At 34.5% G+C, this 18,174-nt stretch overlaps 1 protein-coding gene across 2 annotated transcripts in view; it reads right to left on the minus strand.

The window, feature by feature from the left end:
- Strn (striatin) overlaps window positions 1-18,174 on the minus strand; it is a 110,606-nt gene that overhangs the window by 32,874 nt on the left and 59,558 nt on the right. For both annotated transcript variants that reach the window (XM_070025368.1, XM_070025367.1), the window contains exons 5-8: window positions 14,742-14,909; window positions 12,194-12,326; window positions 7,001-7,136; window positions 1,163-1,273 (exon numbers count right to left, since the gene is read on the minus strand). In XM_070025368.1, coding sequence (XP_069881469.1) covers window positions 1,163-1,273; window positions 7,001-7,136; window positions 12,194-12,326; window positions 14,742-14,909 — 548 coding nt within the window. The remainder of the gene's footprint in view (window positions 1-1,162; window positions 1,274-7,000; window positions 7,137-12,193; window positions 12,327-14,741; window positions 14,910-18,174) is intronic.

An 18,174-nucleotide genomic window follows, 5' to 3' on the forward strand; every position in this document is an offset into this window, starting at 1 on the left:
ATCAGTATATTTGATAAAAAGTATGAAATGTTCTTGTTTTAATAGTAATCTTTCCATTCTGATTTAATTTATATTGAGATAGTACTAAATGATAAGTCTCAGTAGGTAATTGTTGATACTGTACTACTAATATTGAATTTTTTTAAACATCAATAAATTTTAAGTATTCAAAATAAAGTTCTAAATGTTTTCAAGTTACTACCTCACTGTAAAAAATGTCGTACCTGAACTGGTTGATACAATTTAAAAATAGAGTGATAAAGCATATCCCTCTGGTTTTTTCAAGTTATAAATACATTTTTCACTAAGTTTATACTTTAATCTCACCTTACACTGCCCTTTATATCACAATGGATGAAATTTCTATTACCATAAAGGGGAGGCCAATTAACAATGAGGGTGGGAATATGAGAAGGTACTTTAGCCTTGTTCTTCTAAATAAATGTTTAAGATTGTTTTTAGAGATGTTTTGAAAGAGTTAGTATTTCCACTTTACATATTTAACTAGGTCTATTGTTAAACCTTTCATTTGCATAATGAATTATATGATTCACAGGGCTGGAACTTTCATTTTAGCTCGGTTTTGATAGAGCAAATATATTATTGGAAAGAAAAAAAAGGTAACTAGTAAAATTGCTATGAATTAAATTGGCCAAAGTTTTTAAATTAAAAAAAGACTTTATGCTTTTGATTCTGTGCCCTGTATAGCATATAGTGGTTGTGAGCAAATGAACTGTGTATTGTGAACATGAAACATTCAGGGGTAGAAATTTTGTTCCAAAATCTTAAAGTATAAGCAATATCTTTGCTGGTTTGTCAGAAGGTCAAGTTAGATGAGATTTATAAACTGCCATTAGGAATAAATATCATTGTAATTCGGCATATACACTTTTGAATATCAACTTATCACTATTTATAGTTTAATACTCTCATAAGGCTCTAAATTTGTTATTATTCCATACTCATATATGGTTTTTTGTTAACTTCATAATCAAATGGCTAACCATTTAATTTCAACCCCTGAGAGTAGGTGAAAGGAAAGAGGTCAGGAGCAGAAATGAAAAAGAGTAAGTAGTTTTAGGAAAACATTGGAAAAAAAAAACTTGGGAGATGTAAAAAGAGGCAAGATTTATGATTTACAGATACAATGTTTTCCACTTACTCTTCACCCCTTTTTTCCCCTTTCTCTCCTTTTTGTATTGTTCCTTGAGTTTGGTAATTACTCCCTGGTCCACATTCCAGGCTTCAGGCATGAGACATTGGTCTTCCTTTTCTAAACAGAGTAAAACAAATGAAATAACCTTTTTCAATAAGATATCAAATACTCTAAAAGTCAATATATCTGATAGACACCATTTTCTCTACAGCATTATTTACTTAGCCACAGAAACATAACCACTGAGAAGTAATCATCAGTTCAATCCCTAATCAAGAATAAATTTCCTCTGAAAGAGATATGTGAAAAAAAATCAAGAAATTTAAGCAACTCTCCAAATACCTTATACTCAAGAACCTCTCATTATTATTCATTATATTTTGTGATTTCTTTCATGAACAGAATCTCACAAAATACGCTTCATATTTATTTTTGTGCTAAAGAGAAAAGACTTATTCAGAGATAATACAAACTCATCTGTAATGATCTATTTCAAGACTTTTGATTTTGGCATATGTTCATTGACATACTCTATTTTACTGACTTTAAAAATAGCATTTTGAAACCAGGCGCAGGTGGCTCACACCTATCATCTTAGCACTCAGGAGGTTGAGATCTGAGGATCATGGTTCAAAGCCAGCCCAGGCTTTATCTTCAATAAACCATAGAAAACCGGAAGTGGCACTATGGCTCAAGTAGAAGAGCACTTCCCTTGAGCTGAAGAGCGTAGGGACAGTGCCCAAGCCCAGAGTTCAAGCCCCATGACTGACAAAATAAATAAGTAAAAATACTAAAAATAGCCATTTGTAAGGCCAAAAATTAAAACTGATGTTAGTCTATAAATTCTCAAAATAAGAAACGGAACTTCTAGTAAAAAATATACTTAATACTATTTCAGAAAAAGTTAAACAGTAAATATAAGCTTGATCTCTTACACTTACTATAAAATAATTGTGCTCAATAATACCATGGAAGTGTTAGCTCAAAACTCTAGTCTGAATTCAAGACCTCCATATTGTACTGCTCACTCTACCTATCCACTGGAAAGTCAAACAGACATTGCAAACTGAACATACAAACTCCCAGTTTCCTCCTCATCCAATCTGTTTCCATGGGGTTCTGTACTTCATGTAATAGTGATTCTATACTTCTATCTACTTAGACCAAAAACCTTTCTTTTCCATTCCACAGTGAATATTTCAGAAAATACTGTTTTCTCCATGTTCAAATACATCTAGAATGTGAATTTTCAACAGATCACTTCACTTCTTTGACCACTGGGATCTCTTAATACTGCAATAGCCGAGTGCCAGTGGCTCATGCCTGTAATCCTAGCTACTTAGGAGGCGGAGATCTGAGGATCACAGTTCAAAGCCAACCCCAGGCAGGAAAGGCCATGAAACTCTTATCTCCAATAAACCGTCAGAAAACTGGAAGTGGCACTTTAGCCCAAGTGGTAGAGTGCTAGCCTTGAGCTGAGGTACAGCACTCAGGCCCAGAGGTTCAAGCCCCATGACCAACAAAGAAAGAAAGAGAAAGAGAGAGAGAGAAAGCCAGAGAGAGAGGGAGAGGGAGAGAGAGAGAGAGACAGAGAGACAGAGAGAGACAGGCAGAGAGAGAGAAACAAAGAAAGAGAAAGAAAGAAAAGAAAGGAAGAAAGAAAGAAAGAAAGACTGCAATAATTATTTCCTCTCCTTCAAGTTGGTTATCAGTGGTTCTCTGGGTAAACTATTCTCAGTATAGTAGTCAGAGTGTTGCTTTAAAAATCAGCTCAAAGCCGGGCGCTGGTGGCTCACGCCTGTAATCCTAGCTACTCAGGAGGCTGAGATCTGAGGATCGCGGTTCAAAGCCAGCCCGGGCAGGAGAGACCGTGAGACTCTTATCTCCAATAAACCACCAGAAAACCGGAAGTGGCGCTGTAGCTCAAGTGGTTGAGCGCTCGCCTTGAGCTGAAGAGCTGAGGGACAGCGCTCAGGCCCAGAGTTCAAGGCCCATGACCGACCAAAAATAAAAAAAAAAAAAATCAGCTCAAATCCCTCTCAAGGTTCTCCATCTCACCAATAATTGACATGGCCTTACATAATGTGGCCACTGATTATAATGAGCCCCCTGGAAATCACTGTGCTCCAACTATTGTGGCTTGCTTGAATTCCTTAGCCATTCCAGAACTATTATTATCTTCGTATCTACTCTGACTTTCTTCCTTCTAAATACTTCTACCTGGCCAACTTCCTTATCAACTTCAAGTCTTTTGCTCAAATGCTACCCTCTTAATGGAGCTTACCATGGCATCCCTGTTCTTATTACTACCCCCAACTTGAGCTCTCCTTATTTCCCTTACTTTGTTCTTTTGCTCTTTTCATAGCATTTATCACCCACTGCTATCCTTTTACTGGGTCTATTGCTCATTGCCTAGGTCCTCTTAGTTGATTGTAGGCATTACAGAAGTAAGAATTTATCTGGAAGATCTGGCACATATAAAACACCCGATCAAACAATATTTGTTAAGTGAATATTGAGATTATTTGAAATTAGAACAAAAACTTTTCTGTGGATTTTTTTTTTCTGGCACCAAGTTTTAAAACTCAGGGTCTCATATGTGCTCCTTCAGCTGGTGCTCTACTACTTGACCCTTAAACAGGTGAAACTAGAGGTGAAGAAGCCTCCACTTCTATTCACTCATGAACAGATAGATCTAAGTACACTACAAAAGAATATGACAATTCAAACATGTTTTCACCAGTTACCTCATGCAATATTGGGTTAAATTGCATACACATGCATCATGTAATACACTGGATAATGACTCACACAATGAAATGAAAAGAAGTTATACAAGGGAAATTATAGCTGTTTTGGTAGGAAAAAAAAAGTCCCAAATACCTGTAATGTGACTGGCAATTTAAGAGGGTCAGTTATCATCTATGTAGATATGTGATTCTCAGAGAAACACCTTAACTGTGATATAGCTGAAGCTATTCCTATAATGTGGAATTGTTGCCTAAAATATCTAGGTAACTTGATAAATAAGTTCAGTAGAAAATAATAAAAAGCAATTTCACTAAACTTCAAAACTTTGTTCTCTTGAAGCAAGTGTATTTTTCTATTTAATTATCATAAATAATTCTTCACATTTTTGTCACAAAAAAGGAATAAATAGCAATAGTATCAAGACAGAATCCCTGAAGTAAGAAATTAAAGGGTTAATTAAAATATCAGTAAATTTACATGATTTAAGAAAAAATAAAGACAGATGAAAAATCTAGTATGTGACATGGTTCTAATTGTCAATATTATCATAGTACCACAATATCCATTTACAATGATTCTGTGACAAATGAACCAGCCAGCTAGCCTAGAAACATTTTCAAATGAGTTGAAAGAACAGTAAAAAGTCAGCTGAGTTTCCTTTCTCTCATGAGGAGTTCCAATAAATGCAAAATAATAGTGATTTGTACTGGTGACCTACTTAACAGCTCAATAGGAAAAGTCACCATAAGATGCCATAAGTGCTTCTAGTATAATAATGGATTTGGGTAAGAAGAGTTCAAATCTACCTTGAATACAAAAGAAGAAAAGTAATTCCTATATAATCCACTTTTCTCAGATCATGTGCTATTGGGATTAATCATAGTATACAGAGAAAAGAACATTTTTTTCTTGGAGGTGATCATAATGATGTTCATTGTTAAGAGTGTTTCAAGTAGAAAAAAAGAATACAAATACACATACATGTATACATAAACTCTGTTTACTAAAAATATTTCTCTTGAACTTACCTGAGAGTCTTCTTGTCAGCCACTTAGGTTGGTTAAACAAGTGTGAAAGAGGGAAATTTGAGCAAAATTTTTAACATAAGAGAAGGAAAAGGTATCATCTGTATGTGTGTGTGTCAGTACTGGGTCTTAAACTCAGATCCTAGTGCTCTAGTTCAGCTTTTTTACTCATGGCTGTGGTTCTACCACCTGAACCATACCTCTAGTTTCAGATTTTTGATGGTTATTTGGAGATGAAGAATGTCTCAGGTTTCTCTGTCTTAGCTGGGTTCAAACCAAGATCCTCAGATCTCAGCCTCTGGAATAGCTAGAATTATAGGTAAGAGCCACTGGCTTTTCTTTTTGGCCTTAGAATGCTTTTGTATACCCTCGAGATAGGATGTGTTATGTTGTTTTGTTTGTTTGGTGCCAGTCCTGGGGCTCAAACTAAGAACCTGGTCCCTATCCCTGAACTATTCTGCTCAAGGCTAGCACTCTACCACTAGAGCCACAGCTCCACTTCTGGATTTTTTTGAAAGTTAATTGGAAACAAGAGTCTTAGGCTTTACTGCTAGGGCTGACTTCAAACCATGATCCTCAGATCTCAGTCTTCTGAGTAGGTAGGATTACAGACATGAACCACCTGCACCCAGGCAGACAGAATATAACTTAAAAATTAGGGTTTATAGGCATAAGTGATGCTTTTGTTTTAGTAATGCAGTCAAATTCTTGAAGTCATACTGAAATCAATATATAAAGTAGCTGCTTGAAGAAAAGCAAATGAAATGTTTATAATGTCATGTATCAACATTTAAATAATGATTTAATAATTTTATATGATGTTTACAGCTACTTTTATCCTTATAAACAAAATCATCCATTTCAAATAAGAAGTCATTGGCTCATCTTTTAAACTGAAAGAACACTGAAGTTCTTTCAACCACTAGTTACATTATATTCTCTCAAAAAATACCTATTCAAGGCTGGGAAGGTGGCTCAGTGGTAGAGCGCTTGCCTTGCATGCATGAGGCCGTGGGTTCGATTCCTCAGCACCACATAAGCAGAAAAAGCCAGAAGTGGCACTGTGGCTCAAGTGGTAGAGCGCTAGCCTTGAGCTGACGAGCTGAGGGACAGTGCCTAGGCCCAGAGTTCAGGCCCTATGACTGGCAAAAAAAATAAAAAATAAACTATTCAAGTATCAGAATTTCCCTTTTTCTTGGTCTCTCTCTTGAACACACACACACACACACACACACACACACACACACACACACACACACACACACACACACACACACACACACACACACACACACACACACACACACACACACACACACACACACACACACACACACACCTTCCCTTGTTGACAGTAAATAAATTTCCAAACTACTATAATAATAATCTATGGTATCTCTCACACTCACACACACACACACACACACACACACACACACACACACACACACACACACACACACACACACACACACACACACACACACACACACACACACACACACACACACACACACACACCTTCCCTTGTTGACAGTAAATAAATTTCCAAACTACTATAATAATAATCTATGGTATAGAAGTTTCTCCAAAATATTTAACTCATTAGAAGTTAAAATATTAGCTTCATTTAAACAGAAACAAAAAATTCCTAACTAATGCCCATCTAAGCTGGCAAAATGAGCAACTATGAATTTCTAACCTACTTCTTTGTGCACAAAAGATATTGGAGATGAAATGTCATCTTCAAAATCCTCTCTTATTTTCTCATATTGAAGTTTCCACAAAAGTCTAGGTTTGCAAGTGTTACTGTGTAAGTACAAAACATAACATTCTGCACTTCAATTCAAATTTGTTTCCACATTATATAGCACATATAAATAGGTATATGTAACTAGTTATACAATCTTCCTTAAACAAAAACACACCCCATGAACAAAAAAGTAGTGAAATTTTCATGGGATGGTCACTGTTTCAATATTATAGTTCTTCAAGGCATTGCTCTCCTGGTAAATCATTAATTTCTTTTGTTTACTTAGACATCTAGTTGAATCCAGTTCTTCCTTACCCCAGTCTGTTCCATCACCTGCACTTCTAGATTCATTGTCTCCTTCCTCTGATGTAACCAAGAAGTCAAACTCCTTTAGAGCTTCTTTTGTATCTCGATCTTCACTGGTATCAGGCAATGCTTTTTTCCTAACAATCTAATGAAAAAATAAATTTAAACATTAGAATATTTTTTATTTTTTTGCCAGTCCTGGGCTTGAACTCAGGGCCTGGGGCACTGTCCTTGAGCTTCTTTGTGCTCAAGACTAATGCTCTAATACTTGAGTCATGGCACTACTTCTGGCTTTTTAATTGGAGATCAGAGTCTTCACTGTCTGGGCTGGCTTCGAGCTGTGATCCTCAGATCTCAGCCTCCTGAGTAACCAGGATTACAGGCATGAGCCACCAGCATCCAGCTGATAAACTATGTAATTCTGTAAAAAATACACAGATCATTTAAAAAGATATATATTATTCATTTTAAAACAATAGTTTAAACTTTGTTCAATGGCTCATTTTAAATAAAGGATAGATATCATTGGAGTATAAGATATGTACTTAAATTATAGATAAATTAACATGTCCCTAATACACGGTATTATGAACAACAATCATATTATATTTCTTGGATGCTATCTGTGCAGTTTGCAAACATCCTAATCTAGCCCCCAATAACACGTTTAATAAAATATTACAAGAATTTTTCAAAATATAACCCTGATAACTTTGGGGGGGCAGTACTAGGGTTTGACTTTAGGACTTCATTCCTGCAAGGCAGGTATTACTATACCAATTTAGCCACATCATCAATCCTATGAATAATAACTTTAATTCTCTTCCCTAACACAAAACACCAAATCACAAAAACTTACAAACTCAGAAATACTTCTTAAGAATCACAAGATACTCTCAGGTTCCCATTATTATTTCTACTGTTCTAATCTTGTATCACCTTCTCCAATAGCAGTTTATTTTAGTTTTTGAGACTGGGTCTTGCTTTGAATCCCAGGTTGGCCTCAAACTTGAGATGTTCCTGCCTAAGCTTTTAAAGTGTCGACTTGTAGTATATTAGATCTTTATATATTTACTTTGTCCTCAAAAAAAAAAAAAAAAACCTGATCTTTCAAAGTAACATATCCTAGATTTAATAGCAACTATGGTAAGGATTGTTATCTTATTTTAATATGTTTATAGAGCAATGTTTAGCATTACAAATCCAGAGCTAAAAATTGTTTTGATGATTTTTGAGGTCAATATGTTTGTGCTCTTGATAAATTATCTTCCTTTGTGGTCACATGAACCAATATGAGCCCAAATAAAGTAGAATAAGTAGTTTAGAGCTTATTTCAAAATCTTAATTTCTCCAGACTTTAGTTTTGTTACTTCATGTAAAACAGAAATAGCCATGACCTGACTATACTTTTTCCTGGAACTTTTGAGTGTTTAAAATGAAACATACCAAAGTTAAACACTCTAGAAAGTGCTTAAAGGTTTAGCCCTAAATAAAAAGACTCTAAGAAATAACACTTGACTTGATGGCCCTGTTTTCATGCTCACACCAGGTATCACTTTTCAACTGCAGCTCTTTTCATCAAAGATGAAACACAGCATCAGAAATCCTCCACAGTTCAGGAAGCCACTACTAATGGGACAGAGCTAACATTACAGACTAAACTTGTCTTAACTATCCATAAGGATACACAAAAACTGAACAGGAGAAATCAAGGATTATTTAATGGTGCTATATTTGGTTTACTAATTTGGGGGTATTTTTCTAAAATTTTCTAAAATTATGCTTAAAGTACTTCCCAGTCTAAAATCTAGCAACTAAACAAGCAAACAAACAAGAAACAACAAGATTAGTATGGCAGGTTATAAACAGAAAGCTCGTATTAGATGGGTTGTCTTCTGCAAGTACTCACAAACCCATGTTGATCATTTCTTCCAATTTTCCCTGGAAACCAGACCAAAGAAATGCTTGCTTTTTTTTTTTTCTTTTCAGGTCCTGGAGCTTGAACTCAGGGCCTGGGCACTATCCCTGAGCTTCTTTTGCTCAAGGCTAGCACTCTACCACTTGAGCCAGAGAACCACTTCTAGCTTTTTATATGGTACTGAGGTATTGAACCCAGGGCTTCGTGCATATGAGACAAGCACTCTACACAGCCCAAGAAATGCTTCTGAAGAGTTATATCAACAGGCCACATACAAATCTCATCTATAAATACACTGCCACCTCCACTTTCCTTTATCCTAGAGACTTGATCCCCTTTGATCTTTGACTCAGATAGGATGCCAGTTGTAATTTAGAGGAGCCATCACTAATATTTTATAAACAGAGAATTGTTTGCATTGTCTGACAAAAAAGGCAGGGAAAATCCAGTAAGAGTATCTAAAATCTGAAATTTAATGTCTCAATATATTTTCAACAAGTGTTATTACTAAATATGGTATTAAGTCATAAAGGCAACTGTCAGGAAAAACAGCTGGTTCTAGGTAACCTTATTTAAAACGAGATAAACATCAAGTGTTTCACTGTTGTTACATACTCCTACCTATCAAGTATTCATTTTAAAGAAATATATCAAAAGTGTTATGTTTTTAATGTGTAGACAGAAAAGAAAAATAAATGATAGTGGACAAAGAAGTATAGAATCAGCAAATGAGAAGGGATAATAAGCATGTGTTACTTTTCTTGTCTTCAAATGAGGCTCCTCCATTCCCATATTCAAGGAGATTATGAATCAACTTAAAAATCACTTAAAATTAAGACACAAAATATAGGTTGTAGACTATTTTAGATGTGCCTTCATTACTTGTTACTCGCTAAAAGAGCACTTAACAAAAGATACAACATACATTTACGGATTTGATTATGTAAAAAAAAAAACCCTAAATGACGATGAATTAGAAAAATCAAGTGGTAGGCTATTCTTAGGAATTTCTAGTCAAAGCATTCAAAATAGTTTTAATACATTTAATAGTTAAACTGATAATACTTAAATTGATATAATCAGTAAAGAAAATTACATCATCGTAATTAGTGTTTTTTACCACTAGGCTACAAAGAATTCTGATAAGAAAATATCATCTCAGTGCAATCACCCCACAGAAACTTTAATGACTCGCAATTTTCAGGTGACTAGGATAGAGAAAAAATATTCTGGACCTTTAGGCTTTTTTTTTTTTTTTTTTTTGCCACTGTAAATGAAGGCATATGCCAGTACTACTTGTCTGGATCAGAAAAGTTTTTAGTGAGTGCTTAAAGTTCATGTAATAATCATGGCAGAGCTGTTATCAGTATTAGTGGTCTTGAAAAACAGCGGCAGTAATAATTTAAGAGTCTTTGATGGATCCTCGGAAGAAGAGGACATAAGAAAACAGAAATTGCACTTAGAAACTACTCTATAAGCTGGGCACTGGTGGCTCACACCTATAATCTCTGCAAGTCAGGAGGCTGGTAGTTCCAAGTAATAAGCTTGGGCAGGAAAATACATGAGACTCTTATCTTCAATTAACTACCAAAACAAAAACAAAAACATGTGGTATATATTTCTCATTTTAACCTAAGAAATGAAATGTCAGGTATAGTAAAGCAAACAGGTATATTCATATCAATCAGATATATGTCTTTAAATGTGTCTTTAAATTGTCTACTGCATCACAGTCCATAGTATAACACTGTCCCAAACTACTAACAAATTGTCCAATCCTAAAAGACAACTGAAAAGAGTATCATTGTCTTTCCAAAGAGGATTGAGTGATCAGATAAAATAAAAACTACCACGAAAGTAAAGTGCTTGTTTCTGACACATGGATGTTGAGGACACTGAACAGGGTCAGGAACCATCGGGAAAAGGGAATAGGGTATTCTGTGTGGGCCACTGTTCATCATTTCTACCTCTAGAAATGAGGCTATCCTGGCACATATGTCCACTCCTCCTATCTATCTACCACTGGAGGACAGTTCCTTGTCCACTAAACTTACTTTCATATATAGTATTTTTTGTATCACAAAATCTTCAGGGGATGTGTATTTATTCTAATCCTCTTTCTACAAAGTATAATAACAGCCTTACCCATTAAGAAGCACTATTAGTGGCAATTTCAAATCTTTTAACCCTAGGTCTAGTCTGCTTCATATTACTTTACTTTTTTCCTTCTTATTCTTAAATAAATATGAAAGAAAACAACAAACATTTCCTAAATAAAACAAAGCATGTCCTAACTTCTTACTTTAAAAAAAAGAAGAAGAGAGCCAGACCAGGCAAGAAAGCCTGTTAGACTCTTATCTCCAATCAACCCCCAGAAAACCAGAAGTGGCACTATGGCTCAAAGTGGTTGAGAAAAAAATCTCAGGGACAGCACCCAGGCTCTGAGTTCAAGCCCCACAACCAACACAACACCAAAAAAGAAAGAAGGAAGGAAGGAAGGAAGGAAGGAAGGAAGGAAGGAAGGAAGGAAGGAAGGAAGGAAGGAAGGAAGGAAGGAAGGAAGGGAGGAAGGAAGGGAGGAAGGGAGGGAGGGAGGGAGGGAGGGAGGGAGGGAGGGAGGGGGGGAGGGAGGGGGGGAGAGAGGGAGGGGGGGAGGGAAAGACACACAGAGAAAGACAGAGAGAGGGAGGAAAGGAAGGAGGGAAAGAGAGAGGAAAAAAGAAAAGAACAGAAGAAGGGAAAAGGAGGAAAAGTAGAAAAACACAAGAGTTATGAAGGGAAAAGAAGGAAGAAATAGACACTCAGAGACATTTCTTATTCCATGACTTTCCCTGTCATGAGAAAAATCAATAAACATAATGATCTAAACAAAAATACAGAAATATCCTAAACAATTTTAGAGAAATTTAATGGAAGAGTTTTGAAAATCTACAGAACTTGTGTACCAAAGAAACTCTGAATACAAGAGAGAAAAACAGCATAAATCTGAGCTGATCTTAGTTGCTGAAGGCACCATCATATGTCCGACAGTTCAATTATCTTACCACAATCAAAAAAACTGCATTGTTATAAGATACAACATTTATCATATTCACCAGCACTACTGAAATGCTAGCATGATTAATGAATTAATAAAAAATCAAAGTGTAGTATTTTATGACAAAGGTGAAATATTATTCTTGAATTTGAAATCAGTGCTAAAAATTCTTCCCCATTCCCTCAACTTCACACACAAAAAAGTTAAGGTCTGGAAATATTTATACCATCTGAGTTATCTAACTCACCGTTGAAGTATCAATGACACTTTTATCTCTTCCCTCATCATCATCTTCATCTTCATCACTGAAATCTGCAGCTGCATTTTCAAGGAATTTGAAATTATCCAGCACGGAGGCAGAATCTGTTAACTCGGATTTTCTGGTTTAAAACACATACATCCTTACTCAGTTAATTTCCAGATGTTGTTTACCTTATAATAACAACATTATAATATAATCTACATTAATTCTCATCTATTTGAATTTTTTGGATTAACTGAAAAGCAAGCAGGAAATACTACTATTTTAATGACACTTTATAATCATACCTATTTAGACTAGTAATAATCTCATATACAGAACTCCTTCCCTCCAGATTCAGTAATACTCTGATTCTTATAACAAGTTCAATGTACACACTTTAAAAAGTACTTTTTTTCACTATCTCTGCTTTCATTTGTTTTCTTTTTGTAAAGCTTCAAAAGCTTCCAAAACCACAGACAATTAGTAAATATGTCATTTTTTCTCTCTCAATCTTATACTTGTTAAATGGCTAAAAAAGTGAAAATAGCAAATGTACACAGAGAGTTATCGAAAATGTTCTAGTAATTACACTACTATGCATATATCTGACCTTAAATAAACCATTTTTAAGAGAAATTATTGGATTTTTCAAATATAAGGTTTGAATACAATTGCTTCAAAATAACCTCAGTAAATCCTAATGGCCAGAACAGAATCATTTCTCTCTAGTTCATTAGGAAATGATTTAGATAAAGACATTTTCCTGAAGAAAAAAATAAGGCCACAATTATAGATAGAACTTTAAAAACAGATAAATCTTAAATTTCAAATCTGCTGAGAACTATTGTTTTGTTTTTTCATTTGCTCCTTGTCCTCCACCATTCTTCATCCCTATAAAAAAATCTAGCAAATGCAGAATAATATCCTTGTCAGTTTCAAAAGAAAGGTCAAGCCAGGTGCCAGTGGCTCACGCCTATAATCCTAGCTACTCAGAAGGCTAAGATCTGAGGATCAAGGTTCAAAGCCAGTCCAGACAAGAAAGCTTGTGAGACTCTGATCTCCAATTCACCATCAAAAAGCCCGAAGTGGAGCTGTGGCTCAAGTGGCAGAATGCTAGCCTTGAGCACAAAAACCAAGGACAGTGCCTAACCCTCAAGTTCAAGCCCCAGAACTAATATAGGAAAGAAAGAAAGAAAAAATAAAAGACAGGTCAATACCACAACACTCAACACACAACAAAGTAGTATTTTCTGAAAACTGTTACTGCGTTATAGTTCTTTAAAATATCTATATTAAGCTGGATGCTGGTGGGTCACACCTGTAATCCTAGCTACTCGGGAGGCTGAGATCTGAGAGGTGAGCAGGAAAGTCCAGGAGACTCTTATCTCCAACTAAGCACCATCTCCCAAAAAAGCTGGAAATGAAAGTGTGGCAAAAGTGACAGAGCACTAGCTTGAGCAAAAAAGCTCAGAGACAGCACCCAGGACCTAAATTCAAGCTCCAGAACCAGCACAAAAATAATAAATATAAAAATTATCTGTATTCTCTAAATTAACTTAAGCCATAAGACAAAAATGCAAGCAGAAATAGCTGGTATATAACTACAAAGAGGAATAATCTACATTTTGCATTTATAAATACAAGTAAATGCATTCTTAATTATTAGTAATTTTACAAAAGTTCCAATGACACTTGCTTATACAATTCTTATTTTGTACCTTTACCTAATCATATAGTTTTAATTTATTTTCCAAATAACAGGAACTACAGTCTCACTAGAAAACTTACAGTTTAGTTAAAACCATTTTTCCAGCCTTAACACGGGTCAAAACAAAGTAATATCATAGTTAGACTTGTCAGAATTATTGACTTTTTATTAAATTACTGATTTGAATTACGCAGTTTTTTTCTGGTAAGAAGTTTTTTTTTAATTAGACTGTTAATATGCATTTAAGTAGAATTATTTATAATTGTATGATATATGGTAAAAGAAAAATAAAATACGGTATTTTCACAATTAAAAAAAATTACAAACCCCTCCCGAAAAAGAAAATATTTCAAACAGCTAATTCAATTTTTCATGCTTAACCTACTAAAATATATACACTTAAAATAGATACAATGTATCAAAGTCAGATGAGTTATATAATTTTGACATAAACAAGAGTGGTCAAAAAAATTTACTTCTTAAATTTTTTGAAATTCTGATTTTAATTTTATTTCAAATTCACTAATAATAAAATTTCATTCCAATTTGTACTGAATTTCATTAGGTAAAGTCTTTGAGATTTTAACAGTATGTGGCTTCAAGATATTAAAATTTGTGTTGAATAAAATCCTAATAAAGAAGATTTCAAATATTCTCTACTTTAAATAATCATAAGCAATGACTTCAATCCCTGTGTTTGGTTTAGTAAAACTTAAAATTATGATACGTAATTGACTATACTTATTTCTAAATCACTACCTTAAAGTATAATAACACTCAAACCAAAATTATTTAACAAGAACTAAATTCATAACTGAAATATTTACCAGACAAATTACTTACCCAATCATTGCTGTCTCTTTACCTTCAGCTTCTGTGCCATTTATAACTGAGTCCGGATTTTTGTCATCTTCTCTGTCAGTGACATCACTTGAAAAGCCCAACAAAGCTCGCACTCGTTTAGATTTCACATCTAGAATAGTATCTGTGTATCCCACCTCCTGGAGATACCTGTGTAAAGAAGATCCTTACAAATTTGTCACACAGTTACCACTATTCTAAAATTCAATATGTAAACAAAAGTATTTCTTCAAATTCAATGCCTATATAAGACTCAACAGTACAGTACTATGCTAGTAAGATTTGTTAATAATCTTCCAGCTGCAGATGGAGCTGTCTCTTGCAGTACCAGCCTCTACAGTCACTGAGAAAAATCAAAGAACTATACAATACACCATTCATTACATTTATCCTAAGAAGAATGTATTCTTTAATATATTTCATGGCACATTCTTTTCTTTAGGCAGGATAGAGGCAATCTCACCCTCAAACACTAGCAAATTTCTATTTTATAATAATGATTAATAATGATTCTAGTAGATTTTTTTACATTTCTAATGCAAAGAGTTAAGGATAGTTTAAGATCTACAGAAAATGTTTTGTTTTTTTTTTAATATATGGCTTCCTCTATCATGTATAGGAAAGATACAGAGTCACCTCAGTAGAAAAAACTTCTATCTGGAGGCAACTTTAAAATAAAATAGACCACAATTAAACTGTAGGATGTAAGGTATGTGTACACATGTATGACTTTGTATCAGGAAGATAACAATACAGACAAATGAGCACAGGCTCATTTGTATTAAGCATTACTTCTAGTTCATAAGCCTATTTCTGCCACCTACTTGTTGCATAGCTTAATTCTCCTAAATGTCAGTTTTCCTTCCCTGGAAAGATATCCCTAATACTATCCTGGGCATATATAAAACATCTAATACCTATCAACACCAAAAAAGACCAAAAGGAAAATTGAGGGGATGGGTGGGGTTGGGAGAGATGGGAGGATTATGAAATAGGTGACGCTGATCAAGATGCACTGAACTCATAAACTAACGTGTTGAGCTGGAACCTTTTTGTACAATTAGCTAGGGATAATACAACTTTTTCATCTGTAAACATAATGAGTATTTTACATATAAAATCTAGTTGTGGCTTTTCCACATTACAATCACTGCTGGCAATACACATCACGAAGATGCAGTAGACATGAAACTACAATATTAGGAACATGTAATCTAAAGGTTCAATTTAATGATGAAATTATAAAGACCTATTTAAAACTACTGTGCATTCAATAATTTAAGACTTGTCACCAGTTTCTTATCTTTCTGACTTTGTATTTTTCTTCAAGAATACATAAAACTCTCAGCTATAAAATTGAATTTGTCCTTGTTACTATTATTACTTTTGCATTTTTATCATTACTATTGCATTTCAGTCATGGTACTTTAGATTTTAAAACCAAGAATTCTTCACAATATTTAATACACACTTGGGTATTTTTCTTTGTCCTGACTTCTAATTGTATGTAGATAACAAGACTCTCTTTTAAGGCTGACTATTATCCTTGTGTTTCATATAACAAAAGTGTCTTGAATGCTTAGTAAAGAACTTATGCAAAATAAACAGTAAGTTTACATCAAAAATGTTGAAAGTCCACATAAAAACATTTTGAATTGATACTTGGATTCACTGTTAAACCATTAAACCACCAAAAGCTGCAGTTTGAGGATCATAAAAGAGATAAATGCTATTAACAAACATGATATAAAATGTTAAGCACTGACTTTTTTTTTTTTTTTTTTGGTCGGTCATGGGGCTTGAACTCTGGGCTTGGGTGCTGCTGTCCCTGAGCTCTTCAGCTCAAGGCAAGTGCTCTACCGCTTGAGCCACAGCGCCACTTCCGGTTTTCTAGTGGTTTGTTGGAGATAAGAGTCTCATGGACTTTCCTGCCCAGGCTGGCTTTGAACTGTAATCCTCAGATCTCAGCCTCCTGTGTAGCTAGGATTACAGGCGTGAGCCACCGGCGCCCAGCTAGCACTGACTTATGCAGTGATGTCTACTTGATGAGAAAAGAAAGCAATGGTTGAGAACAGTGTTTTTGTTTATTTAGGCAAGATGCTCACTTTTAAGTCTCACCCAATATCTACACAAAAGTCTGAATCAAAATTTGAAATCATGAATCATGTTTCTAACTTTCCTGAACTTAATGAGTTGTTCTTATATATTTGTTTTTCTATTTTTTTAATTTGTTGTCCTGGACCTGGAACTTGAATTTAACTCTGCTTTTGTGCTCAAGGCTAGCGGTCTATCATTTAAGCCAAGCTCTACGTCCAGTTTTCTGGTGGCTAATTGGAGATAAATCTCATGGACTTTCCTCCTAGGCTGGATTCAAACCCAGATCCTCAGATCCCAGCCTCCTAAGTTACATCTAGGATTACAGGCATTAGCTTGTTTTTCTATTTTTAGCAATATTTGATATGCACCTCCCTTTGGCAACATGACCACTACAAATAACTGTTTCAAAACTGCTTTTACTAAAGGTGCTTTTACTAAACAATTACTTCATCAATGACTGATAAGATGTCCTCTTTTCTTTGAGAAGCAGGTTATCAGTCTTTCAATTTTTTGAAATATCTGTTAAATATCTCATTATGAAACTACTTCTTATTTAGAAAAAAAGAAATCAGCATTTCGCATATGCTTACCTATTTAAGACAAGAAAAAGCAAAGGCATGGTGAAGTATACTACCTATGATCACATCTACTTGGAAAGCTGAGACAGAAAGATAAAAAGTTCAAAATCAGCCTAACTTAATGTGCAACTAACTTAATGAGATCCCTGTCTCAAAATAAAAAATGAATCAAAAGGAGCAAAAGAGTGTTGGTTGTTGCTCCATGGTTAACAGCACTTGCCTAACATATGTTAGTATTGGTAAAGAAGGTTAAAAAAAAAGTTCATGTAACTCATAGGATTAAAATGAATGTTAATGAATATCTACTCAATCCACATAATTGTTATTATTCACTTTTTATTCAACTTTGTCTAAATAAAAGAATAGGTAGGAGATATATTGTTTCTTATAGTCAAATGAAACATTTAACAATCATTCACTTTGAAACCTTAATCTAAACTACTCATAAGAAAACTCAGAAATCCAAAATATGTAGATTTAATTTTACTTTGGCATAAATTTGAATACTAGTTACAAAAATAGTATACAAGACTAGGCTCTATTGATGAGTGGATCTATTGCACCATTTGACATCAGAACCTCAATAGAGCTTTGTTTCCTCTGTTTAGGGTCAGATAATACATTTTATAGGAGAAAATAGGCAATATTGGGAAAATCTGGGGAATTCAAGTTCTTCAACTGATTTAAAACAAAACACTTTAAAAATTACTGATTAATAATACTGCTTGCAAAATTACTGA

This window comes from Dipodomys merriami, unplaced genomic scaffold (genome assembly GCF_024711535.1).
Source record: "Dipodomys merriami isolate MVZ:Mamm:240054 unplaced genomic scaffold, mDipMer1.0.p SCAF_17, whole genome shotgun sequence".
NCBI classification, from domain to species: Eukaryota; Metazoa; Chordata; class Mammalia; order Rodentia; family Heteromyidae; genus Dipodomys; species Dipodomys merriami.